At 36.1% G+C, this 27,203-nt stretch overlaps 1 protein-coding gene across 1 annotated transcript in view; it reads left to right on the plus strand.

The window, feature by feature from the left end:
• The window catches only part of Spef2 (sperm flagellar 2), a 168,652-nt gene that overhangs the window by 69,701 nt on the left and 71,748 nt on the right, over positions 1 to 27,203 (plus strand). The window contains exons 13-22 of the mRNA XM_076856190.1: positions 2,152 to 2,371; positions 2,985 to 3,139; positions 4,651 to 4,726; positions 6,286 to 6,347; positions 8,465 to 8,568; positions 11,345 to 11,601; positions 17,033 to 17,141; positions 18,726 to 18,883; positions 21,741 to 21,899; positions 24,376 to 24,451. Coding sequence (XP_076712305.1) covers positions 2,152 to 2,371; positions 2,985 to 3,139; positions 4,651 to 4,726; positions 6,286 to 6,347; positions 8,465 to 8,568; positions 11,345 to 11,601; positions 17,033 to 17,141; positions 18,726 to 18,883; positions 21,741 to 21,899; positions 24,376 to 24,451 — 1,376 coding nt within the window. The remainder of the gene's footprint in view (positions 1 to 2,151; positions 2,372 to 2,984; positions 3,140 to 4,650; positions 4,727 to 6,285; positions 6,348 to 8,464; positions 8,569 to 11,344; positions 11,602 to 17,032; positions 17,142 to 18,725; positions 18,884 to 21,740; positions 21,900 to 24,375; positions 24,452 to 27,203) is intronic.

Consider the following 27,203-nt stretch of genomic DNA (forward strand, 5'->3'; position numbering starts at 1 on the left):
CCCATGCTTCCGCTCCCTACCCAAGGATGAATCAGCCTCATTATATCAGAGAAAACATTCAGCATTTGGTTTTTTGGGATTGGCTAACTTCACTTAGCATTATCTTCTCCAACACAATCCATTTACCTGCAAATGCCATGATTTTATTCTCTTTTATTGCTGAGTATAAATTGTGTATAAAGGCCACATTTTTAATCCATTCATCTATTGAAGGGCCACATTTTTTTAATACATTCATCTATTGAAGGTTGGTTCCACAGTTTAGCTATTGTGAATTGTGCTGCTATAAACATTGATGTGGCTGTGTCCTGTAGTATGCTATTCTTAAGTCCTTTGGGTATAGACCAGGGAGAGGGATGGCTGGGTCAAATGGTGGTTCCATTCCCAATTTTCCAAGAAATCTCCATACTGCTTTCCACATTGACTGCACCAATTTGCAGTCCTACCAGCAGTGTATGAGTGTGCCTTTTTCCCCACATCCTCGCCAACATTTATTGTTGCTTGTATTCTTAATAGCTGCCATTCTGACTGAAGTAGGATGAAATCTTAGAATGGTTTTGATTTGCATTTCTCTAATTGCTAGAGATGTTGAACATTTTTTCATATATTTGTTGATCAAATGTATATCTTCTTCTGAGAAGTGTCTGTTCAGCTCCTTAGTCCATTTATTGATTGGGTTGTTTATTTTTCTGGTGTTAAGTTTTTTGAGTTCTTTATATATCTTGGAGATTAGTGCTCTGTCTGATGTGCCTGTGGCAAAACTTTGCTCCCAGAATGTAGGCTCTCTCTTCACCTCATTGATTGTTTCTGAGAACCTTTTTAGTTCAAGTCCATCCCATTAATTAATTTTTTAATTTTATTTCTTATATTTTAGGAGTCTGGCTAAAGAAGTTGGAGCCTAATCTTACCTGATGAATATTTGGGTCTACTTTTTTCTCCATTAGGCGCAGGGCCTCTGGTCTAATTCCTAGGTCCTTGATCCACTCCAAGTTGAGTTAGAATAGACAAAGCAATCCTTTAGAAAGAAGAGTGAAGCAGGATTTATCATAATACTGGACCTTAAACTATACTACAAAGCTATAGTAACAAAAACAGCATGGTATTGACACCAAAATAGATATATAGAACAATGGTACAGAATAGAAGACACAGAGACAAATCCACATAAATATAGTTATTTCATACTAGACAAAGGTGCCAAAAACATACATTGGAGAAAAGACAGCCTTTTTAACAAATTGTGCTGGGAGAATTAGAAATTCATATGCAGCAAAATGAAACTAAACCTCTATCTCTCACCATGCACAAAATTCAACTCCTCTTAATTTCTTTTGATTATTTAAAAGTCATTTTGTTCCATAATTCCATGCTTAGAATATTTATTTTCCTTCTGTTTATTTTAAATTGAAGCATTTTTGTCTAAGGACTATGTGTTTTCTCCTGAGGATAGTTTGATCACATCTCACATTTTATATAAATTGTTTTGATGTTCTTCCTGTACTTTATAGTTTTAATTTCTTCTTTAACAGAAGAATTATTTTTTAAAAAAATGTACCCAGTATTTAATTTTAAATACTTATACTTTTTTATCTTTGTAAAATCAATTTTCAATTTTGTTATATGAATGTCAGAAAATGTAATCTGTATGGTACTTTCCCATCTCCTTCTACCTGATTGATCATTTCAGCAAAAAACCTGAAGAAAGTAGGAATCAAACATAATAACCTAGAGAAAACTCCATTGGTCTTAAAAATTCTCTTTTCTTTCTTATTTTAAACAAGCTTAGTACTTAACATATAAACTATTACATGCTCTCCTTTATCTGTTTATTGATGATAGGATAGTATCAATATATGTCTTAATGCTCAACCTAGATTAAAATTTGTCTCAACTCAAAACTCCTATTTTCATAAACTAACCTTTTTTTTTTTACTTTTATGTAGGAGGCTTGTTTTGATACTATTGTGACAGTATTATTGAGTTATTACTTTTTTGAGTTATTGCTTTTAAATAATATAATTAATTAATGTATTCATCAGATTTCATTTGAGGCAATTTGGATTTATTTTTAATATTTAAAGTTCTTCTATGTTTAAATTCCACTTTTAAGACTGTGTCTCTTAAATTCATAACAATTTGTTATTTTTGCAGAATATGGTTGGAGAGTGGGCTTTACCAGAAGAAATGGTTGATAATTTACCACCCTCCAACAATTGCATATTGGGTCATGTGCTTCACAGATTAGTAGAAAAATCTCTTCCTCCTCAAGTGGAACCAAAAGAGACTGAGTTACCTTCATTTGCTATTAAAGGATGCTTTTTGGGGAAAACACTTAGTGGGAAATCTGCCAATCTAAAGTCTCTACAGAAAGGTACAATGCTTCCCCCGCCCCCAATTCTTACTGGGTTCCATTTGCACTGAGTGTAGTTGCAAATATCCATGTCTAATGAAAACATACATGAAGCTCTGCTAATACATTGGAAAATCTGTCATCAAAAGTTTTATAAGAGTGTGATCACTTAATTCATTATCCAGGCCATGGTTATTCACTTAAAGATGATTGAAGTACTGACAACATGCTACAACATAGATAATTTTTTACATTTTGCTAAGTAAAATAGGCCAGACACAAAAGGTCACTTAAAGTATGCTTCCATTTACATGAAATACCCAGAATAGGCAAATCTATAGAGACAGAAACTGAATTAGTAGTCGCCAATGGGTATGGGTTTCCTTTTGAGGTGATGAAAAATTTCTGTAACAAGATAATTATGATGGTGGGCAACTTTATGAATGTCTAATGCCACTGAGTTGTCTCCTATAAAATGCTTAAGTTCAAATGCGAATTTGCCACAATAAAAGAGGAGTTTAATCAAAAAGATAGTTCAAAGGAGCCTAAAGACAGTGTGAAGCTAGAACACAAGAGCAATAATATCCTTTTCCCAAGTGAAAAGCTCTTAATAAAATTATCTTTTGTACTTTAGACTTTCCTATTCAGGTACTTTCTATTGACAAACTTGTCCGAGAAGCTATCCAAGCATTTTATGACAAGGAAGAAGCCACGGAGGCCCCACCAATTCAGGAAGAAGATGGAGAAAAGGCTCCACCCACTCCACAGAAAGACAGTGTAGAAATCCAGGCAAGTGTGGTGTTAGTTTTCTTTTCTGCACCTAGTGCACTAGAGCTATGAAGCTGAATGGAATTCTAAAGATCTTGTAGACCAGAGCTCTTTTCAGCAAAGTTTCCAGAGAGAAAGTAGTCCAGGTTTGTGGGCAAAGAGACAAAATTGAGGATACTATGTGAGTATTTATAAAACGAAGAAGAGAACTCTTGCCCACCCCCGATACACACTGGTTTCCCTAGGTGGACCACCACCATGATGGGCTCATTTGGCACCCAGTGACTATAAGCTGGGTACTTTCCCCAGAGGAAGGAGCCACTGGCTGTTTGGAGAGACTGATTTGTATGGATAATAAGGGTGATATATGAGTGTTGGAAGGAAACTCAAAAAGTCCCTAAATCCCAGACTAGTGTCCTACCACTCAGTGCCTGGCAGTTGTCAAGATTAGAGTCCCCAACACATAGATGAAGATAGTGCTGGCCCTGGAAAATGCACAAGGCAGATACCTGAGCCCTGTGGAAATGAGGTAGACAGAGACACTTAATGTGGTTTTTAGTTTCACAGTGCTAGGCTGTTTCAGTGTTGTCCAAGAACCATATTAAATGTTAGCTGGATTAATTGGTCCACAGCCAGAGTATGCCAACTCATGACTAGTAGATCTCAGCTTCAGGTAGGGGTCAAGTGTGTTCTCCATGTGGTTTACATGTATCACTTTCCCCTTATTTGCTTGCATCATATTCTCATCACATTGCAATTCTTTACCTTATTGCATCAACATTCTTGGGAGTCGGTAGAGAGAATAATGTGATCCCACTTTGAGAATCATTGATTTTGTAAAGGAGACTGTAGAGGCCCTAAACATGAACTCATTTGTTCAGGGTCAGAAGACATGAGAATGCCTATTCTGTGACTGGGTTCTGGATTCTAAATCCCGTACTCTTTCCTCTATCTTATACTGTCTTTGCAATTGAATAAAGTAGCAAAGAATCCAATCAGATCATTTGTATTGGCTGCAACATAAATAGCATTTTTACAAGAATTCTAAAAATAACTATAAGACGTTTGCTTCATTGTGAGGCTATTTCTTCTTCCATGTTGTGCTATTATTTCAATTTTAATAAATATGGAAATGGATAATATACACTTTTATGTTTATTTTCCTATGAATTACTATGACTGACACCTCTAGGATTATTTTTTTAAGATGGTGGTTTTTCATAAATTCTACTTGTCCTTCTGGTTCCAGTTTATTTTCAAAATAGTTGTTATATTTTACTTAAAATTGAATTCAAAAGACAGATCTTATCATAGGTTACTGTTTGTTTCTCAATGTGGCAATCATCATCAAATTTTGTTTGTTTCTAAAAATCATCATTTAGGAATGAAACTGAAATCCCCTTTAATATCATTAATGTTGTAGATAAAATACTATATTCTCAACCCTTTTTATAGAAATAAAATCAGGAAGATTATGAAAATATAACAATTAAATCTCTCCCCGTGTGTATGTGTTTGTTTGCTTCTTAAAGGATCCACAACATATGCTTTCAACTGATCTAGTGTCAGGTGAAACAGTACCAGAAACAAAAGATGAAGCTGAACCTGGTAAGTAAGATATCAAGACACCCCACCCATCATTTATATTAGAGCCATAGACAAACAGTAAGAGCCCATATATGTAAGTACAAACGTGCTTTCAGGGAAAGAAACACAGGGAAATTTGCCTACTTGTCCAGGTGCAAGACCAAGGTAACCCTGATGTGCAACTGAGGATAAAGATGAAAAGAATCACACCACCATCCTTGTACTGTCCTTCAAATGGTTGCTCAGTTTTGTAGCTGTTATGCAAACAGCCAGCATATGTCATTTTCACCCCTCCTGGCATCTCAACTGTCTTCCCAGATCCGTGTGTGTGTTCTGTTGTGGTGTTCTGTGTGTGCTGCTTTGTACTGTATTCAGGGAGGCTGCCGATAGACAGTGGTTGCTTAAAAAAAAAAAAAAAAAAGAAAAGATAACTTAGATTATCCCTTACCTTGGAATCATAGAACCAACTTCTCAATCCTAACAAAAGTTAACCCTCCTGGGATCTGGACTTAAGTTCTTCAGATTCTTTATAGAACCAATGAAGGAAAACAACTTTATTCTCTTTTCTATTTGTGCTGGTGAATGCTTTCCATATTCAATAGTTTCCTTATGTTCTAGCATAAAGCTTAGATCCTTCAGTGTTGTCATTATTACCGTCACCACTGAACACTGTCTGATTTACTATGAGCATGCAAATCCTCCACAGCAATTTATTTATTTCCTTGTAGTACTGGAACCCAGCCCCTCTTTAAAAACCAGGGCTTCACCTGAACTGGGCAAATGTTATACTTCTGATCTGCAGCCCCAGCTCATCTATTTTATTTAAGAGATCATTGTAATAGACTTTTTTAAACCTCTATAGGTAGTTTATTATATATTTTATTAAAAGTTCAATTAATCATAAACTCTAAAAATTTTTTCCCATATAATTTAACTAAAACCCCCTTTAACTTCTGTATTGTCTGTCCACATTTATTACCTATAACATGATAATCCAGAAAAAGGAAAGTGCAATAAATTAGCATTTTAACAAAGTTTTAAAAGAAAGTTGACTTGTTTTCTGAGAAGAGAACTCAAACTTTGTTAAAGTATTTATAATGATATTGTTATGAGCTCAGATCATACAGGAAAGAAAGGAAGGAAGGGAAGGAAGGAGGGAGGAATCTTAAGTCCCAAGTTTTCAATTCTGCGAGTATTTCAATGAAATTGATTCAGGTCCATTAAAATAGGTTGGGAATCATAATCTAGAACTGATATATCCTTATTATAATTTAGAAAAAAATAGATTATCTACAGATAAGACACTGGGACAATATAGGATCCTTTACATATACAAATCATTCTATAAATAAGACACTGGGCAAATATTATGTCTGGGATGCTGGGACAAATGAATTTTCAGTGGTGTGCAATGAGAGCAAAAGCCTTGCTGTGTTTTTTCCATTACATCCTTCCTCTGTGTATCTCAGGCATAGCTGCCTCTGAAAATCCTTGTGTCCAAAACTATAGAGGGTCACTCAAATGGTTGTTAGATGTAAATACTAGAAGTTTTTTCTTAACTACTCTTCCTATTTTGCCAGATACAAATACTAATAAAACACCAAATGCTGAAGAGGTAAATTCAAGCAAAACTTTCTCAACAGTAAGTGTTAGAATCTAATTTTTTCTACTAGTATATTAAAATGTGTCATAATTCATGGTCTTTTGGTGTATTTTCAAATGAAGTGAAATAGTAATGTTCTCCTCTTTGGTTTTAAGTTAAATCTGATGATAAGACATTAGCTAACTTGAGTTTACTTGATATTCTTTATAATCTCAGTATTCTTTACATGAGCAGTGGAAATTCCTATTCAGTTTTGCCAGGTAATAAAGTATACATGTGCTCCTTTTTAAAAATTTTTTTAGTTTTATATTTTTAGTTGTTGATAGACCTTTACTTTATTTATTTATGTATTTGCGGTGCTGAGAATCGAACCCAGTGCCTCACACATGCCAGGCAAGTGCCCCACCACTAAGCCACAGCCACAGCCCCAACATGTGCTTCTGTAAATTTTAGTTTTATAACAAATTTATTTTGGGATACTTTCCTTTACCACTTAATTTATGGCTTAATTTCCTCTTGCACACTCTTTACTTTTAAGGGATTTTTCCAGAATTTATCCTTAGCTTTGCTGATAAGTCTAATTTTTTAATTTATCCTCCCCGAAACATTGACAATAATGCACTCAATATTGTTTCTAATGGAAGCTCATATTTTAATTAATGGATTACTTTTCTATGGAAGCTTTTTTGTCATCAAATAGAATGACTAGATTAATCAAGTGGGAGTTCACTTATTTTACTTTTATCACTTGATTACTTTTATTATTAATTTCATCATAAAAAGCAATATTATAATATTTTAGATTTTAAAACTAATTAAAGATAGAAAAAGATGGAAGGGTATACATCAAACTATAAATATGATGACTGATGAGATGGTTAATGGGTTTAGAAAAAGCAATAAATGGGAGCCTTAAATTTTTCATCTGTGTATTCACAATAAGAATTAGCAGAAAAGCTGAGTTTATTTTTATAATTACATTTATTTATTTACAAATACTCCAAAGTTCATGTTCAATTCACAGAGCATACTTTTTTCTGCATACTCTTTTAAGTGTCTGGGACATATCAGTGAACAAAAAAGACAGAGTCCCCTGCCCTTATGAAGTACACATTCTAATAGAAGGGGACAGAGAACTATAAGTCATAAATAAATCACAAGTTATGAGTAAAGGGACTGTATATCATGTTAGATCACAGTAAGTGTCAAGAGGACACTAGGGTCAAATAGAGCAAGGGGGATCAGGAGCATATACCATGGGGCAAGGGAATGAGGGAAGGTCATTACATTAAATTGGGAGTGTCTCCTTGATAAAAAGAGTCCATCCAAGAAAATGTAAAGAGGTGAGAGAATCAGCCAACTAGAGCTAGGGAAGGATTCCATGAACAATGAATTGTTGGGCACTGGACAACAGCCATTAGTTAGAAGGTGTCTGTCCATGAGGGCAAGAGAGTAGTTAGCGATGAAGTTAGAGAGATGAGTAAGAAGGCCCAAGAATCAGGCCAGTTGGGGACTTCCAGGGAATTATCATGCTATTTGGCATGAAAGGATGTTGAGAGAGATATAATATCATTTGATATAAAATACTGATTCTACTGACTAAGTTAAGAATGGACTCTAGGGAAGTTCCTGTTTCAGGAATACCACATAGCTTGTATTGAACTAACCCTCCTACAAATGGTAGTTATATATGATGGACAAAATAAAGAAGCTAATGATATTCAGACCAGAGGAACAGAAAAAATCAAAGCAGCCAGAAAGCAAGCAGCAAAAACCAGGCAGTGAAAGACAAGGACTACACTAGGCAAGAGCTGTGTAGATGCAGATTCCCCCAAGGGCACACCCCCTGTGCGTGAAATGACTAGTGCTCACTCAGAAAGCTCTACCATTCTGATGGAAAGTATTGGAGGAGGATGTTCAGGATGCCAGAGCAGCTGAATACTAAAGAGGAATATGATGGAAGGAAGGGAGCCCCAAAAGAAGAGTCTCATATTCTATGTACAAATGTTCCTTAAATTCTTCCCTGACTCCAGAATTGTGTTAAACGCTCAGAGTCTTCCTCAGGGAGCATGACCATTTAAGTGCTTTCTCCTCCAAGCAATTTGAATCTGACTTTTAAATAAGCTGTATTTTTCCATCATCGATTCTTTTCACAGCTCTCTGTGCGAGCTCAGCTTGGTGCAAAATCAGAGCAGTTGTTGAAAAAAGGAAAGAGCATTCCGGACAAATTGCTAGTTAACATCATGGTAAATGCTATTAAGTATGTATTGCTTTATTTTTCTTTTGTATCTATTTAACATTTTCATTATTGAACAAATATATATCAGTAGTAATATAGTAATGTAGACTTTTTTTGCTTTTAATATCTAGTGATTTAAAATGTACAGTAAGGTCAATTTACATAGGATTGCATGCCTAGTTTCACTCCCTCCCCTCATCAACCTTGACTTTTTTCACCTAAATGTAAAAACAGACCAGATTCTCTTACCTTTGGGGAAATCAAGGAGACAGGATAATTGAAAAAGCCAAGGGACAAACGATGGAGAAAAGAGATCAGGTAACTGCACTTCCTCAGTTTGTGTTTCAAGAAGAGAGGTTAGGAGTTGGGATCCAAAACTAGATAGTGCTGGGCAGGACAGCAGTGGGGGCTGAAGAATATCCACATACTTCTGTGTGTGCAGAGATCCTATGTGGGAGAAGATGAAGAAAAAGAATATCAAATTAGTTTGTCATTTTGGATTCAATATAATCCTTTTTAAGGAGGAAGGCTTCTCTTTACCCTTCCTTGTTAAAACAGAAAAGAGAGAAATTAAAAGAAACCATTGGAGCTCAGTTGATCCATATGATAAAGAAATAAGGCCAAGCAGGATGGAAAAAAAAAAAAGTTCAGTAGGTTCCTATGAATGTGTTGGAGAGCTTGGAGTAGGTGAGGAAATAGAATCGGTTCTCTGTGCCATGTGGGAAGCATTAAGACAAACAAGGAAGGAGATATTAAAGAAGGTTTACTATGTGCCTGGAATAAACTCCTCCTTAGTGTTTCTTAAAAGGCCACATTGAAGATTTAAGTTGCTTCAGATATGATACACTTATAAATAGGAACATAGGGCTGCTGTCAGGGCTGGAGGGGCTTCATTCTAATACTTGTAAGATTTCTTAGCTGGGTACAGTGGCACACAGACTGTAATCCCAGCAACTTGGAAGGCTGAGGCAGAAGTGTTGCCAAGTTCAAAGCCACCCTCAGCAACTTAGCGAGGCCCTAACCAACTTAGCAAGACCCTGTCTCAAAATTAAAAGGCTGGGATGTGGTTCAGTAGTTAAGCACCCTGGGTTTAATCCCTGGTGCACCCCATCACCACCACCACCACACACACACACACACACACACACACACACACACACACAAAGAAAAAAAAAAAAAAACTCTTAAAGCAGGCATAATTTTACCCATGGAATTTTTTTTTTCAACGAAAAAAGTGGAATTGAAAGTACCAAACATAAAGCAGATCTTTGACTTCAGTAGAATTAGAGGACCTACACTGCATTGCCATGACTCTGTTATCCTTCACCCCCACCACCATCCCAATGCCTGATGTCCCTGCAGTCCCTCTAGAGGATGGTTACTAGTTTGAAATCCTTTGAGCTAACACAGAGAGGAAAGGGACCAAGCTGTTCCAGTTAAACAGCTGGCTAGTGATGCATCCTGAGCCAAAGCCCAGGTCTCCTGACTCCCTAGCATCTGATGTCCCCACTCCACAGCTAAAATGGTGTGGCCATGACCTCCTCCTCTCTCTGAGGAGACTCCTGAGATGGTGGGAACCCTGGCCCTCAAAAGGTACTCAAGGAAATTATCTCTTCTAATTTAGGCCAATGAATCAATAAATCCAATTAACGCAAAATGTTTTACCACACTCTGGAATAGTAAAATGCAGTCTTTTCCTGCTCTTTATTACCTAATTTGGGAAAACAGATGGTAACTTGAAGGAAGTTTGATACTGTGCAAGAATCACTGGATTCCGGGTTATTTGCAGTCTTATACCTTTGAACAAGTAATGAAATCTTTGAAGCTTAGTTTTTGTACTTTTTCCTTGACAATGATCAGAAGGATCACATACAGGCACCAAAGCAGACTTAGAAACCTCTGGAAAGGGGATTCTACTATTTATATGACTTCTAACAGAGAATGAAGTGAAACCATACCTTTCAATTCAAAGTCCAAAATCCCAATTTTGTATAATTTAGGGTTTTAGAAGAAAGTTGAAGTCAATGTCATTTTTGCATTATTTTCCAATTGCAAACTGAAGTAATAATTCTTGGAATTCTCTGTAGAAGGCATTGTGCTCAGTGGAAAAATCCAGGAAATGCTTCTCATCCTTCAGTAACTTAGAACCTGATTGAAATTTTTTAAAAACTCACTTGAATTTTTCTAAATTGAGAATGTTTTTCTTGTATGAGGAAATGAATGAGAGGTAAAGGAGTTGAGATCAGGCTGTTATGCCCACGCAGGAGCTGGAGGGGTAGGAAGAACTCTCCGGGTTGACGGTGTGAATAGTCAGTATGTGCTGAATTCTGCGCTAGGTTTATTAAATGGACACTTTTAGCTCATCCTGTGAGGGATGTTGTCATCCATTGTACAGATAGGATATTGAGGTGCCAAAGCAGAAGAGTCTATGAACACAATCTAGAAAATGCAATTCCTACATAACATTAAGGAGATGAGTGTGTTTAAAATAAATCTTGAAAATTGTGAAAGATAGGAAGTTATATAGAAATGAAGTTGTGGCCAGTTGGTTTTTAGTACCATGTTAAGGCCTCTGGAATTGACTTGGAGGGCAGCAGGGTCTCATGGGAGGACTTTAAGCAAGGGAGTGATACTAGCACATAAGGAAACCTAATCTTTTAATTGTAAAGTAATGAAATCCTTGCAGTATAAGGTTATTGTAGAATTGAAGGAAAGGTAAAAGCAAGGATCATTGTATTATTATTTGTAAAGTACTTGTGTCTATCAAAATGTTAATGCCTTGTTCTGTTTGATCTAGTGAGTTACCTATAGATCAAAGCTGGATCCTTGATGGTTTTCCAATGACATTAAACCAAGCACAGCTTCTGGAGGAAACTCTCACAGGCTGCAACAGAAACCTCATAGAAAAGGAGGCAAAGAAAACACAAATATCTACACTGGCTGTTGATCCCACAGCTTCCAAAGAAGTACCTCCTCCCCCATCTGCGTTTGATTTTGTCATATTATTAGATATTTCAGATGCTTTCTCACTGAGTCGCAAGAATGATATTATGGGTAAGTTCAACACCTTTTTATTTTTTAGACTCCATTTAAAACATTTTATTACAGCATTATAGTTAAAAGTGATATTGAGGCTCATTGACATAGTCACACAGGCATGGACTATAACTTGCTCCATTTTAGTCCTCAGTACTTCCTCTTTCCCTCCTCTCCTCCCTCCCACTGTTCCCTTCCTCTACTCTACTGGTCTTCCTTCTATTTATTTATTGTTTGTTTAGTTGCTGACTTTTATAGATATACATAAAGGTGGAATTCACTGTGGTACAGTTATATATGTTCAGGGTATATTTTGGTAAATTTCACTCTGTAGTTCTTCCCTTTTCCTGTCCTTCCTCCCACCCCCTCGATCTCCTTCTTCTGGCTCACTGATCTCCCTCCTGTTTTGATGGGGGGATCCCCTTCCTTTTTTTCTCTTATTTTGCTCTAGCTTTATTTTTTTTACATGTTTTACAATCAAAACTGTTGGTTTTATTTGTTCTCTGATTCAGTGAGTACAATTGTAAGAAAGAATCCATTTCAGCCTTTCAAAGACTTATCTAGTTGAGCATATTTGCCTCTGACTTTGACTGTTAGGATTCAGTACCAAGGTCAAGCTTGGAACTAAAGGAGAACTGCAGGCTGACTGCAGGCATCTCACTCTGGCAGCTGCCTGACACAGAGCCTCCTTTCATTGGATTTAAAATTGAGTGTGCAGGGCTGGAGCTCAGTGGTAGAGCGCTTGCCAAGCTTATGTGAGGCACTGCATTCAATCCTCAGCACCTCATAAAAATAAATAAAATAAAGGTATTGTGTCCACTTACAACTAAAATACATATAGATATTTTTTTTAATTGTGCAACAGTGTTCACAACTTTGAAAATCCATCTGCACTTTTCATATTCAAATATGTAAAGTGTAAAAAGGTTATTATTTCATCTTGAGATTTTTCTTTCTTAGAATTTAAAATTGTAATGATTTTTAAGAGATCTTTTTGTTAATGTTCTCCTTTATCTAAAGCAAGTTTCCGCCTAAACTATTTTAGACAGATAAAAGGATATTCTTCTAAAGTATCTTGTTCATTGACACAGTCATTTAATTTATCTCCACGCTTCCTAAGTGCCAGACACTGCTAGACACTGGTGATAGACCTATAAAGGAAAAATGGGTCCCGCCTCCAAAGAGTGTAGTGAAAATTGTAGACAAGGAACCAAGGGATTATGGCATAGAGCTGTGCTGACCAGCATGGTGGCCACTAGTCACATGTGCCTATTTACATTAATTTAAATGCAGTTTTTTTTAATGCAGTTCTTCAGTCATACCTATCACAATTTATGAACCAGTGTGGCTAGTAGCAACCAGATTGACAGCACTGATACAGAATGCTTTCTTCCTATTGGACAGCACTGGGACACATTGATGGGGGCTAAAATGGTAAATAGTAAATATTTACCTAATATTTATAAGGTGTCAGGCATTGATCATACAGAAATGAAAGACTAGTCCCCATTTCTCCATAGTTTATGGGATAATGTGAAGAAAAATAAACTTAATTAGATAATGTGGTTTGTTATATGCTATAACAGAGATGCCCAGCATGGGGAGAGGTTAGCCCAACCAAAACAAGGAGCAAACTAAAGAGGAAGCATTTGCATAGCTTAGCTAGTAAGCACAAAATGTTTATTCAGAGAACAGCAAGAACCTCATTAGGACTGAGAGACTACACCAAGGTCTGCTGGAAAGTAGGCGGGGACCAGTTCAGAGTCTGGCACTAAACTGAGTTGTTCAGACTTTATCCTGAAGCTGTGTGAAGCCACCCTATGACACTAAACACAGGTCTATTGCATTTAGATGCTTTTTATAATGATAGTTCTGGCTGCAGTGTGGATGATGAATCAGAAAAGGAATGAGATTGGAAGCAATTATACAAGTTAGAAAATTACCATTTTAAAAGTAACAAATACATTAAGACAGCAGCAAGAGGCAAGGGAGGAACAATCAGATGCAAGTGATATTTAGGGAGTAAACTTGGGGAGACCAGGATGACTTTGTTTCCAGTTTGCCCAGATTTTTGAATGGTGATACCATTCACTTAGATAATATAGAAGAAAAAAAAAACACTCAGAATTTCTTTTGGGATTGTGTTTATCTTGAAATGCCTGTGGAACAATTAAGCTAGGATATTCTGAAAACAATTCTATAAATGGCTCTAGATATCAGGAGGGAAGTATAAAGATTTTAAGGTGACCAGAATCATCTAGGAAGAATGCATAAGAAAAAGATCCATACTGACACAAAAACATCATAATTTAACATGAAGAACAAAGGAAGACTATCTAGAAGCAACAGCTAGAGGGAAAGCAAATCAGGGAGTATACTGTCTCCCAAGAAAAGAAGACAGATTTTCAAAACAGGTATTGTTCAAATTCCCTCCCAGACCAGCCTGAGCTAGGGTGTAGGAACCCAGTCACTAGGATCCAGTGCAGTGTGCCGTCTTGCAATGCTTGGGGTCCTCGGAGAAGCCTGAAGAACAACATCACAGAGATGCACATTATATCCAAAGCCAGGTGGACTGCAGAGCATCAATCCAGCTAGGGCTGGGCAGAGAGCAATGTTCCAAACCAAAGCCAACAGGCAGAAGACCAGAAGGACCTAAGGAGAGAGATAGACATCATTAAGAGAATAGTGTCAGAAATGAAGAGCAAAAGGCTGCTCAGGCTGTTCAGACAGTGCTTCCGGCCCTGGATCATGAGTCTGAGAAGGGAAGCAGTGTACATCACTTGGTGACAGGTAGTAGAAGGTCAGGCTCATTCTTTGAATCCAATGGTGACTGAAATTAGACATGAGGGTCTTCCAGGAATGATATTGTTTGTTTCTTGCTCTGGATACTGACTACTTTCAGTTTCTGGAATTCATCAAACTCTTTATTTATGTATAGATTCTTTTTTTGGCAGATACAATTGAATGAAGAGTATGAAAATTAAAAAATCCAAAATCTGGAATCAAAATGACTAGAATCAAATTCCTTTTCTACTACATACAAATTTATGCAGTTTGGGGACAATTATAGAACCCAAATCTTGCTTTACAGGTTTTGCTGTGAATACAAAATAACATAGTATGTTTAAGAGAATTTAAGAACTGTATGCTAAATTCTACCTATTTATGCTACAGAGAAATCAAATAAGATAAAGACTGAAACATGTCCACTGGCTTTGACATTTTAGATGACTAGAATGAGAACTATTTCATTGAATAGCGGGGATGGGGGTGGTAATGGATTTCAGTAGGCTGAGGCACAAATAGGAGGTATGTAAGTAGAGTGTGTGGGTGGAGATAACTACCAAGAAGCTCATCTGGAAAGAAAGCATGGTGACATGGTAGTTTGTTTTTGGTCTCCCTCCTTCTCTCTCTTTACTTTAGGAAAGGGTGCATATATATGAAAGACCTCAGATGATTTTTGAGGCAGGGGATCAGTTATGTATTAGTTATAGTTATGTATTATTTTCCTAGAGGTCTACCATAGATGTCCCCAATCTACGTAGAGGAAGAGAGGGGAACATCATCTAAGCCTGGTGTAGCAGAGGAACACAGAAATTGGAGTGGTTAGATGGGGAGAAAAATTGAAGTGTTCAATTGTGCAGTTTAGGCTTTCTAAAAAATAAAGACATCAGCCAATTTGGGAGGAAAATATAGGAATTCAGGAACCAGATGCTGTTGGAATGATTTAGCAGTTACACAAGAGTGTTGTTCAAACCAGAGTTTGTGGTAGGAATTACAGTGGCCATGGTAATGGGTGATGGAAGAAGAAAGAAGGGACTGGGCAATGACTGGGCAGTGTTGGCAGAGAGAGGAATGAATCCATTTGGCAAATATGAAATAGTGACCATGAAATGGTGCGTGATAACATCTCCTAAGAAGAGATCCCACAATTTTCTTCAATCACCCATTCTGTAGAAGGGGAACAACTGATTGCTATACCCTGTGATGGCCCTTGATTATCTTGAATGCTATTAATTTACTCTTCAGTGCTTTTTTGCTTTGAGTAATTCTAATTTATTTTAATGTAGTTCCAGGCTTTCTTTCCTGCCTTTAGATGTAGTGGGTTTTATAAATAGCCAAAAAAAATGCATGCACATTATCCTGTATTCTAAATCCAATTCATCTTGTTCTATCATGAATATAGAAGGGGAACAACTGATTACTGTACTTGTGAAGGTCCTTCATTTTCTTGAATGTCATAAATTTATCCTTCAGTGCTCTCTTGCTTTGAGTATCTCTAATTCTTTTTAATCTAGTTCAAGGCTTTCTTTTCTCTTTATCATTTCCAATTATTCTAATATTATGAGTGTCCTGAATTTTGTGCCATTTATCCAGAACTGGACGCAAGAAGAGATGTTGAGGCTGTTTTTGTTTTGTTTTTGTTTTTTTTTTTTTTTTTTTTTTTTTTTTTGTCCCTGTGATCTATTTTTTATGTCTATTAAAGAGAAGGAACTCAAGAATCTAGGAAAAAACATCATTTATTTTATGGTATTGTAATATAATGTCAAAAATAATTCTATGTGCATTTAACTTTATGGCTATCTTGTTATTTCATTCTTAATTTTTACTTCATAGCATTGATTTTTCTTTATTCCAAGTTTGTCATCCCTCATGACCCATCATCAGTTTTCCTCCTCACCTGTTCATAATATTAAATCAGACTTTTTTTTGAGAGAAATATATCTCTGAAATAAAAGGTTTATTAAGCTGTTACAGATCCTCAGCAAAATTAAAAGGACTCATCCTGGGACAGATCCCCTAAACTACTTACAGCATGGGCAGACAGCACTTGCCAAGTAGCCCTGGAATGCAAGGAGCCAGAGTACTTTATAATGAAATTTTAAGGGAGAAGAATCATAAGTCATGTACTAACATACCTACATTGACTACAGATAAGAGAAGTAGGATAATGGAAAGGGGCAAAGTGCTGGGATCAGAGGATAATCCAAAAAGAGGTTTTGCTGCTGCTTGATTGGTTTTAAAAGCAGAATGTGATGTGGTCTTGATGGTTAATTTTCAACATGCAGTGAAAGAACACAGATCATTTGTTTTCTTCTTTTTAGGTTTAGCTTGAAGCTGTGAGTTAAAATAAACTCCTCTCATGTTTTTCCTCCTCTCATCTGCCTTAAGTTCGGATATTCAGAATTCTTATCAATAGTCAATTCTAAGATCCTCTACTTTGAAACTATAGCTCCTTTTTAATGTCTTACCCCATTTTCTCCAATTTCCAAGAACAACTTGAATTCTCATTCCAAAACTGTATTCTTTCAACATTTTATTAAACATATTTTAAGGAATATTGGACCAAAGACTGGACCATATCAATTGGCATCTTGCATTAGTTTATTTTAGCATAAGTAGCAACTTGACTGGTTTAGAAAATTATGTAATTATTTTTATGTCATAGCTGAAGAATTTGCACATGAAACTACCCACAAAGATATTGGTCAACCCAGAGCTGCTGAAAACCAAGATAAGGATGTGAACCAGAACTTAAAGGACCAGATACAACATAGGTTAGTTTTAAACTAAATGCCCTGCTTATTGTTCCTTGCCCTTTGAACAGACTGACAATTACCCACTTTGAAATCATCACGTGTAGAAAAAATAATTATTTCCTGGCATTCAGTTTTCTTTTCTTTCTTTCTTTCTTTTTTTTTTTTTTTCTTTTTTTTTTTTTTGGTGCTGGTGATCGAACCCAGGGCCTTAGTCATGCAAGCTGGCATTCAGTTTTTTACAGGTAAAATAAAACTAAGTGGTTTTAGTGTTGAGTGAAATGTTTATGTGGTAGATTTTATATTCAGAGCGTAAGTCATTATGCTCTGAGAAAAGAATTCAATAGGCAACATTTCACAGAGTGGTTACATGAACTTATAAGTTAATTATATAGAACTCATCCTAACCCATTAAGGAAATTCCACTGAAGATCATGGAACTTCAAAGAGCTAGGTATCAGACTACAGAGTGTACTTCTAAGGGCACTTCTGTTTTGCTAAAAAGAAGTTGGTGAATTCTGGTTATGTAAATTTTACTTCGGAAAAATTTGGACAAAAAGAAAATTTTATGAAATATTGAGAAGTCTAAAAATATGAAGTGAGCCAGAGAAGAGTAATTTAAGCCATATATTAAAGCTATATCCTGTCTGGGAATAAAAAAGTTTCAAGAATAATTCCAAGAATACTTTTGAGGAAAGAAAATAAGTCTGAACCACCTATACCTACTCAAAGGCCTCTTCACTTTCAATCTCTAAGAAAAAATTAGATGTCATGGATGGATCAGGCTATGACTACCATCATAAGAATACTCAGTGTTGCTCTTCATTAATGCAGATGATGTTTCTTAGATTTTAAAATAGAGAACTAAAGTACACTAAAGATTTCCTGAATTGGTGACATTTTCAAATCTTCTTTTATTCTTATATATATCTCAAAATATGTCTTAATGGTATTGAATAATTTCTTTAATCTAAATTCAATAATGTTCTATTTCCTATATATTTCTCAAAGTTGTTTTTTTCAGATTTGTTAGTCACCTTCCCTTTGCTGTGACCAAAATACCTGACATAAACAACTTGGATGAACAAAAGATTTATTGGGGATTAAGGTCTCAGAGGTTTCAGTTTATGGTCGATTGGTTTCATATCTTTGGCAGAAAGGCATGGCAGAGGAAAGCTGTTCAGCTCATGGCAGCTGGGATGCAGAAAGAGAGGAAGGGGCTGGGGAGAAGATATACCCCTACAGGACATTCCTCTAGTTGGGCCTCACTGCCTGTAGTTTTCCCCACCTCCTACATAGTCCACTATGATAGATTAAGCCTTTGGTGAGGTTAGTGCCCTAATGGTCCAATCACTTCCCCAAAGCCCACCCCTGAATACTGCTGCACTGGGGACCAGAAATTTCGATACATGAGTCATTGGGGGAAACTTCACATCCAAACCATAACAAGGTTCATAGAAGATTACTATATATAAGATTATATATAAGATTACTATATTAGTAGTCTGTATATTCATTATGCATGTCAAATAAATCATAATATCATAATTATTGTTTCTTTACTCAGGTGTTTCAATATATTCATATAACATTTTGATTTTGCAGAATTATAAGCTTCTTGGACAACTGGCCTTTGTTGGAGCAATGGTTTTCAGAGACAGAAAATGTTTTGATAAAAGTTAATGCTGAAATAGATAAGGAATCTTTATATCAAAAACTGAAAGACATTTTGTCAACTGAAATTGTGAAAAAAAGGAACAAAGGTATTTACATTTCTTTATGTAACTTAAATAAGTGGTTTTCATGAGTTTAAGAAGAAACAAGGGCATAATTGCAAAGTTTTCTCTTGTTTTGGGGTTTTACTCTCTACAAATGTATTCTGCCTCTAACTTTAGTTTTCTGCTGCATATGTGTTTGAATAAACTAGTTCTCTTCCATTAAAATTAATGTAATCCAAGAGGTCATTTTGCTGACAGTATTGTTTTCATTTTAAAAACAAGAAATAGCAGACTTAAAATTAAGGATGCTAGTCATATTGTATTCTTTGAATATATATAATCTTATTTGTCAATTAAGTTTCTGTAAATAAAAGTTAAAAATTAATTATGCTATAGAGAAGAGTAAATATTTAATTTGTTAAACTTCAGCATTATAAGGTAACAGTATGTGAATTCTGTGTTTAGGATGGAAGTAGTAGGCGCTTAGCTCCCCCAAATGTGTTTATTTTGGTATGAATTTATTGATTATTAATTTCTTCTTTATTAGCTGTCTTCTGTGGTATATTGCCCTTACATTAACCCATCTAGACTTTCTTCCTCCTTCATTCAACGAATAAAAATTGCCCATTACCTTTTCATATATTAATGGAACTTATTTGAAAGAGGTTTTAACTCAGTTCAATGCAACACTTCTGTTGGAATTTTACCTTTGAAAAATGATTTGATAAAAAATCTTTTTTTATATCAATTGCCCCTAATATCAGCAACCACATTTTTTTGGTGTAATAATAAATGGTCAAAGTTAATAAGATCAGAAGGATTCTGAAGTTGCCTTAGTAGTTTTACTTACTCCTGTCATTTGACTATGACCTAACTATCATAATGTATCAGTGAACTGACACCAAAGCAGTGCATCAGCATAAGCCCCTGCCACCATGGGGATACAGGGACTCAGACTTAGAAGCTCCTACATCTGCTCACAAACACACACCAGGGAGAGGCTTTCCATCAAAACAAAAACAAATCCATAGAGTAGTTTGAGAGGCTTAGAATGTGACAGACACCAGACTGAGAGGAGGGAGGAAAGCTTCCACAGCCCCTCTTGGAGGTCTTGGTGGGGAAGCCAAACCAACATTAATCCACCCTGTAAAGGCTCAAAGCTGCAGGCTAGAATCCATTTGCTTTTACCAGCCATCAGTTCCAAAGTTAGCATTTTCCTAAAATGTTAAATTCTGTAATGTAATCAGACCACTGATGGCATTAACAGGGGCAACTATCAATGTAGGGTTTACAGGTTAATTAGTTAATTACTAATAACTATATAGCAAATATTTTATTGTTAAATCAATAGGTGCTTACCTAGTCTAGTGCTCTATATTAAACACCCTGATTAAGTTAAAAATAAAATAAATTGTGGTGCTTCTGTATATATTTCAACATGAAAAAAAAAATGACCATAATATACTGTTAAGTAGAAGATTTCACAGACAATCCCCTTTCTACATATTTTTCTAAATTCTTGGGTTTTAAAACAGTGATTATGCATTACTTTTATAATCAGGGATTCCTCACCACTGGAGCAGTGGTCTCAGAGTGGGCACCTGTGGTCTGGAGGGTTGCAGAGCCTGAGGTGGTCAGGGGGCTGTGCCAGGAAGGGTGAACTGCATCATGACAGGCAGAGGGCCACAGCAATGCTGCTGGGAACCTGGAAAGACCTGGCCAGCCACGTTCCAGTCCTCAAAGCACCCAGGCTGGCTGTCTCCTCCATCATGTATCATGACTTTCTTCAGATATTACTCTAATGTCAGCTTAGCAGTGGACCCACCCAGCTTAGCACCCTATGTAAAACCTAAAACAACATCCTACAGCACACTCCTGACCCACCTTCCTCTCTTCAGTTCCTTTTCTTCCTAGGGGATACTACCTTCCAACCTTTTGTATAAATTAAATGATTCATCATGTTGATGGTTTGCCTACTACCTCCAGAGCACAAAATTCACCAGGGCTTTGATTTTTCTGTTTTACTGTTATATCTCCAGCAACCAGACCTGTGCTTAGTGTTGTTTGTAATAGTACTTAATAGTCAGATTATTTTAGAGTTATATCCCTTGCTTTTCTTTAAGAAAAAGGCCTTTGCATGGCTGGGCATGGTGGCACATGCCTGTAGTTCCAGCTACTTGGGAGGCCAAGGCACGAGGATCATATGAGCCTTGGAGTTTAAGACCACCAGCTGGGCAACATAGTGAGACACTATCCAAAAAAAAAAAAAAAAAAGTCATGACATGAATGAATATATATGAATTAATAGCTAAGTTTTAATTCAGGACGTATGCACCATGCAGTGTTCTAAACACTTGATATGCATTTCCACACATTATTTTCCTCTTCCATTTCCTCCCAACCTCCACCTCTTCTATCACATTGCTTTTAACCCTCTTTTTATGCCTCTTTTACCTTGTTTTTCCACTAGAAACTGTGAGATAGCTCTTTATTTTTTCATTCCTTTTTATTAACTAGTTCTGCTTTGTTACATTTCCATTTGGCACCTATTCAACAAACCTTTTAGCTGCTCTGTGTACATGCATGCGCACGCGCGCACACACACACACACACACACGCACACACGCACGCACACCCCATCACCTCACCACCTCCATCATCACCACCTCTACCACTTCAAACCCCATCAAAAGGCAAGAGAAAACCATATTTGTGACCAGGTAATGAGAGACTAAAATCTTGGCTTTCAGGACTGGATGATTGAAAGAGAGAGCCCTAAAACACAAATTGACCTTAAATCATTAAGTGTAATTTCATATTAATTTCAGTTTCTCATAGTTCAAGTGAAATAGTGAGTGTCTGGAATCCCTAATGAAGGTTCATTTTTATCATCTTTTTGAAGTTGAAAAGAAAATAGAAGAAAAGGAAGCTGAGAAAAAAGCAGCAGCTGCCCAGGCAGAGCCTCCGCCCCCGCCTCCTCCCCCACCTCCTCCTGAGGCGGAAAAAGAGAAGGAAAAAGAACCTTTGAAAACTACTCCTACCAAAGGAAAACCACAATCAGGTGACTGACAGGGTGGTTTATAATCTGGTTGCCAGTGCTTTATTTTCGCTTAGAAAAGAATTGTAAATTAGAGTGCCAGTCTGTTTATGTGGATTCAGACTTTGGCAACTTCAGTCATGAGAAACAAAGATCTACACTCAGGTGGAAGTAGAAGAATCACTATTTCTCTCTCACACACACACACTCTCTCCCTCTTTCTCACTCTTTCTCTGGTAGGAATTGAGCCCAAGGCCTCTCACATGCTGAACACATGCCCCACCACTGAACTACACTCCACCTAACGAAAACCACCGTTACTAGCCAAGAACACCTTTGATAAAATGCTCAGGGTCTTCACTGTTTAGCAAGGAGTGTGAACTCATCACACTCAGGCCAGCTGATGAGAATAAGACCACAGTCAGGAAGAGAAAAATCACAGAAGAATAAGAAGTAATTTAGGGCAGATCAAGAGGACAATTGTTTGCTGAACTATAGAGTTACATTGATATAAAGTGTGAGAGTGTCTTAATAAAATGAGAATTAACATAGCCAGATGTCTACAAGAATAAGGGAACCAATCAATAGCATCCATTAGACTAGAATTTGTCTGAATGTAAATCTTCAGGATTATGTGGTTATCAAAGGAAAGAAAGAAATATCTGACATCTCAGTAAACTTGTGTTTATGGTTCTATAGATGAAAGTCTTCATAGAGAATATTCTTTAGTTTGAATTCCTTTTATATTCTTAACTACTAAGGAGCATGAGATAGACAATGAATATAATGACAAAAGTAAAGTGTTTGATCATTGTATAAATCAGTAGGATGTTTGTATAAAACAGCCCTGGCTCTAGTTTCTGGTTTCCACTTTACAAATGGGTGGCCATGCACTTACACAAGTCTACCTAGTCTTAAGTGTCATAATGGACTTCTAAACTCCAAATCTTTGGGCTTCATGGAGACTTTAGATGAGTCTGAACCTTTAAAAAAATAAATTTATTCATACTAAGCAAGGAAATTTGAAAATTTATGGTATATTAAAGATAATTTCACTCCCATAATAGAAGCTTAACTAAAGGCAAAATTCACAGACCTTAAAAAAGTTTTTACCATATGACAATAAAATACAAAGCCATGAATTAAGTATACATCCTTAAACATGCATCCTTTTTCTACTACCTTAGTAGGAATTTAAAATACAAAGGTCTGGAGAAAAAAAATGAAAATCTTGAAAATGCATTCAGAGCTGAGAAAGACAGTTTTCATAGTGTGTAAATTAGCCTGGATTTATCCAATATGGTTCTTTAAGCTATAGCCATGACTCTACTCACCACCCCTTACACCCCGTCAACTGGCTTCGATCAGAGTATCAATGTATTTGAGCTGTTCTCTAAAACTGATCTCTCATGTTTCTGATTATGACATAGTTCAGTCCTTAAGTTTCTCAAGATTGTTTGCTATTTTAAAGTTGTTTTCTTGAACACTGTGCATTGGAGGAATAATAAATCTATTGTTGCTTCAAAGACTGATTGTACCTGTCTGTTTTTTCCACCAAAAGCAGTGCTAATACTTAATCATTAAATAATGTTTGAAAAGATTAATCTCTAGAGGCCTAATTACTGCTATTCAACAATAGTGCATCATTGGTATCCAACAATAGTGCATCACTCAGTGTTCATGGGCCTCAATAGAGCAAGGAGTGCTGCCCTTTCAGCTCAGGGAGAGAAGTTTCTGGGAGGTGTTTTTTTAAAAAAAAATTATATAAATAATTTCAATTTTTCTTCAAAAGAGAAACTTTCCCAAGTGAATTCTGAGGCTTCTGAACATGCCCAACTCAGACATTCAATTACAATATTTTTTAGAAACTGAAATGAAAAGAGGAATTAATTCCTAAAACAATAACAACAAAATATGGAATGGGGTAGAAAAGTAGGCAGAGTACACTGAATTCTAACATAATTTTGTTCAAATATAGTTCTATGTTTTATATACTTCTACATTTAATATCTGCTTTAAACACACGTGAGATTCAATTTAGAAAAGACCACAGCTGTGCTCCCTTGGAGGCTTATTATGAACTCCACCACCAAACAGCAGTATTGATCTGAACTGAAGTTCTCAGTATGGCAAAATAGAAGAGCACTTATTAAAATAAATCTGAATTAGCCCACATTTCAAATGGACTTGGAAATTTAAAAACTCCACAATTCCATTGCAGAGGATTATGATCATATTCATTACCAGATGTTAATATTAAAGTTTGAATAAATTTCCCAGAGGGATGAAATAGAAAAATACTAGCAGGGATATCATTTGAGAAGCTCCACATTCTATCTTCAGGTTAATTTTAACTCACAGAACAGACCCGAGCCATTTTGTGTGGTTCACAAATATAACTATTTATCTGTGAGAAATAACATCTGATTGCTTAGAAATCATATAGCCTAAGCTATTGGAGTAAGCCATCGGTAACACCTGTGTGTTGAATTTTGTTTAGAAACCCCACGTGGTAAACAAGAAGCTCTTCGTGAAGGAAAAGGAAAGAAAGGTGAAACTGCACCCAAAAGAAAAGGAACAGCAGAAAAAGGTAGATACTATTTGTGTTAGTCAGGTTTTCATCACTGTGACAAAGTTGGCAAAGGAAAGATTTGTTTGGGCTCAAGGTTTCAGAGGTTCAGTCCATGGTTGGCTGACTCCAAGACAGAAACACCATGGCAGAAAGGTGTGACAAAGGTAGCCTACTCAGCTCATAGCAGCTGGGAAGTGGAGAGAGAGAGAGAGAGAGAGAGAGAGAGAGAGAGAGAGAGAACGAGAAAGGGACCAGAGAGTGTACCCCCAGTAACCTACTTCCTTCAATTATGTCCCACCTCCCAGTAGTTCATGTAGCCATCAGTGGATTAATCCATCCACTGATGAGATCAGAGCCCTCATAACCCAATCACTTCCCCAAAGCCTCGCCTTTAAGTATATGATATTCAGGGGCATTCTAGATCTAAACTATGACATCATTACATGTAATCCACATTGTGCAAGTCTGTCAGTGAAAACAGCTAGGAGTATATATGAGTATGCATTGACTACGTTTCTCAGGCATTTGTAAATCATAAGTCCTTCCCAAAGAAAATAGCCTCAAACTTTGTGTATCCTGCCTTTTAGCAAGGGCCCTGCTAAAATAAGTGATGCTTGCAGGGAATAATTCAGAGAATGTCCAAGAGGCAGAATATGCATTCATCAGCGATCTTCATTAGTATTATCCTTGGGCTAAGTAAGCTTTGCCATCAGAAAGTTACATACTGCCCTGAATTTTCTTTGACCTTCTATTAAATTGATTTCACTGATAAAGTTTATAAAGTCCTCATAAACTTCTTCTACAGTAGAACATAACAGTGGAGGTAAACTTTGATATACTCACAATAACCTTGTATTACATTTCTATGGGGATACTATGCCCACTACATTGTTCAGTGACCCCTACATGAAATCGTAGGTAAGAAACTTTATTCAGTATCAAGGACCAGAAAAAATTTCCTTCCTCTGAATGATGATATAATTAGCACCCAAAATGACAGCATTTCCCTTTGTATTTTGGCTGTCTGGAAGTTCAGAACCAAATTTTTGGCTCAGGTTTACTGTCTGGACAAGGACCTACATCTCAATATCTGCTTTTTTCTTGTCTCTCCTGGTTTTGACCTTCCATTTTATGTTATATTTTTTTCCTTCAGCCTTGTTTCATTTTAAAAAATATCTTACTTTAACTGTTTCTTTGCAATAAAGGGGATGTAATTTTAAAGTAATTAATACTTTGTTTAAAAAAAATTCCCGAGTCTCTAAGGCATGTTAGTTAGATTTATGTTAAGCTGCTATAAAGTAGCCAATTAACTAAAGGCTGAAATGCAGTTGGGGATACACACAGTCAGCTGCTTCTGTTCTTCTTTACATTCAAATGGCACTGTCATGAAGTATGTGCCTTTGCTTAACTGTTCATCACAAATTGAACACAATTGTAGTTCAAGAGTGTGCAATGTCCGCAAAGTGATGTGCTAAAAAATATGGTTGTTTTGGCATTTAAATCACGATTCTCAAAGAAACTCATTCCTCTCTGATTATAGGATTGTAGGCCCATAGAACTAGAGTGGATTGGCAAGTTAACACTGACATTAAAATTTTAATTCAAATCTAAGAGCAATGATTTATGATATAATAATTTACTTATTAACTGAGTAGTTTTCACATTTTATATTATTTATCCCTTCCTTGCTCATTGTTATCCAAAAAACAAAAACAAAAACAAATGAAGGATCATCACATAGTCATCAAAAATAGCAATTACGTATACTTATGCTTACTGGGTACAAAATCATCAAATTTAGAGACAATAATGCACATGTTATAAGAGCATCTTCTTAATTAAAGGAATACAAACTCCAAACAAACCACAAGCAAACACCCAAATACAACAGTAAAATACATACATTGGAGCCATGTACTTAGCTCAATTTCACTAACTCAAAAGATTTAGCTTTTATTCTACTACTTATTCTATAATATTAAATAATATTTGAAATAGATGAACTCTCAATCAAAATTTAGAAATCTGTCACAAAGAAATATTTTGACATTTATAATAAGATTTTCTCCTTCATGTAGAGAAATAACATTATTTTATTTTTTAATATTTGAAATTAATATCAGCATGGGTGAACAATATTAATCGATTATCTGTTTATCTCACAGGACATTTGATCATGATTATATTTAAAGTATCTCTTGTGAATTGAGCAACTATCTCTTTTCTCCTTTCTTCAAAATCATCCTTCTTTTCTGATATTGGTTGACTCATTTATATTCTTCTCTGCATGTTAGATCAATCTCTACCCCTCCTCTCCTGAAATCTTAACATTGAGATTCCATACACAATTCTATTTAGGTAATCTTAAAAGCATTTCTTAGCCTCTTCTATCCATTTGCCATTGACCCTTTATAGTCCTTCAGAAAGCAATGGCTTTTAACTCTATAGTCTTACATGGGAGAAGCTAATTAAGATTCTAATAAAGATACTAAGTTAGTTCAGAAAATGCTAAGTTACATCAAGTTTAAATGTTTTTAATTATAGGATTTTTTTCCTATGTCAACATGCATGTTTCAGGGAGTGAGAGATGTAGTAGGTAGGATCCAAAAGCATATTGTTTGCAGAATTCTTCTCCCTTGGGGAGTTTCTGTTGAGACTAGAGTTCTCACCAACAAACACTTGGGAATACAATAATACCATCTTTAGTTCCTGTGATCTGCTCCACATGTTCACATTAGTATTGTTCCAGGGCTTGC

This window comes from Callospermophilus lateralis, chromosome 5 (assembly GCF_048772815.1).
Source record: "Callospermophilus lateralis isolate mCalLat2 chromosome 5, mCalLat2.hap1, whole genome shotgun sequence".
NCBI classification, from domain to species: Eukaryota; Metazoa; Chordata; class Mammalia; order Rodentia; family Sciuridae; genus Callospermophilus; species Callospermophilus lateralis.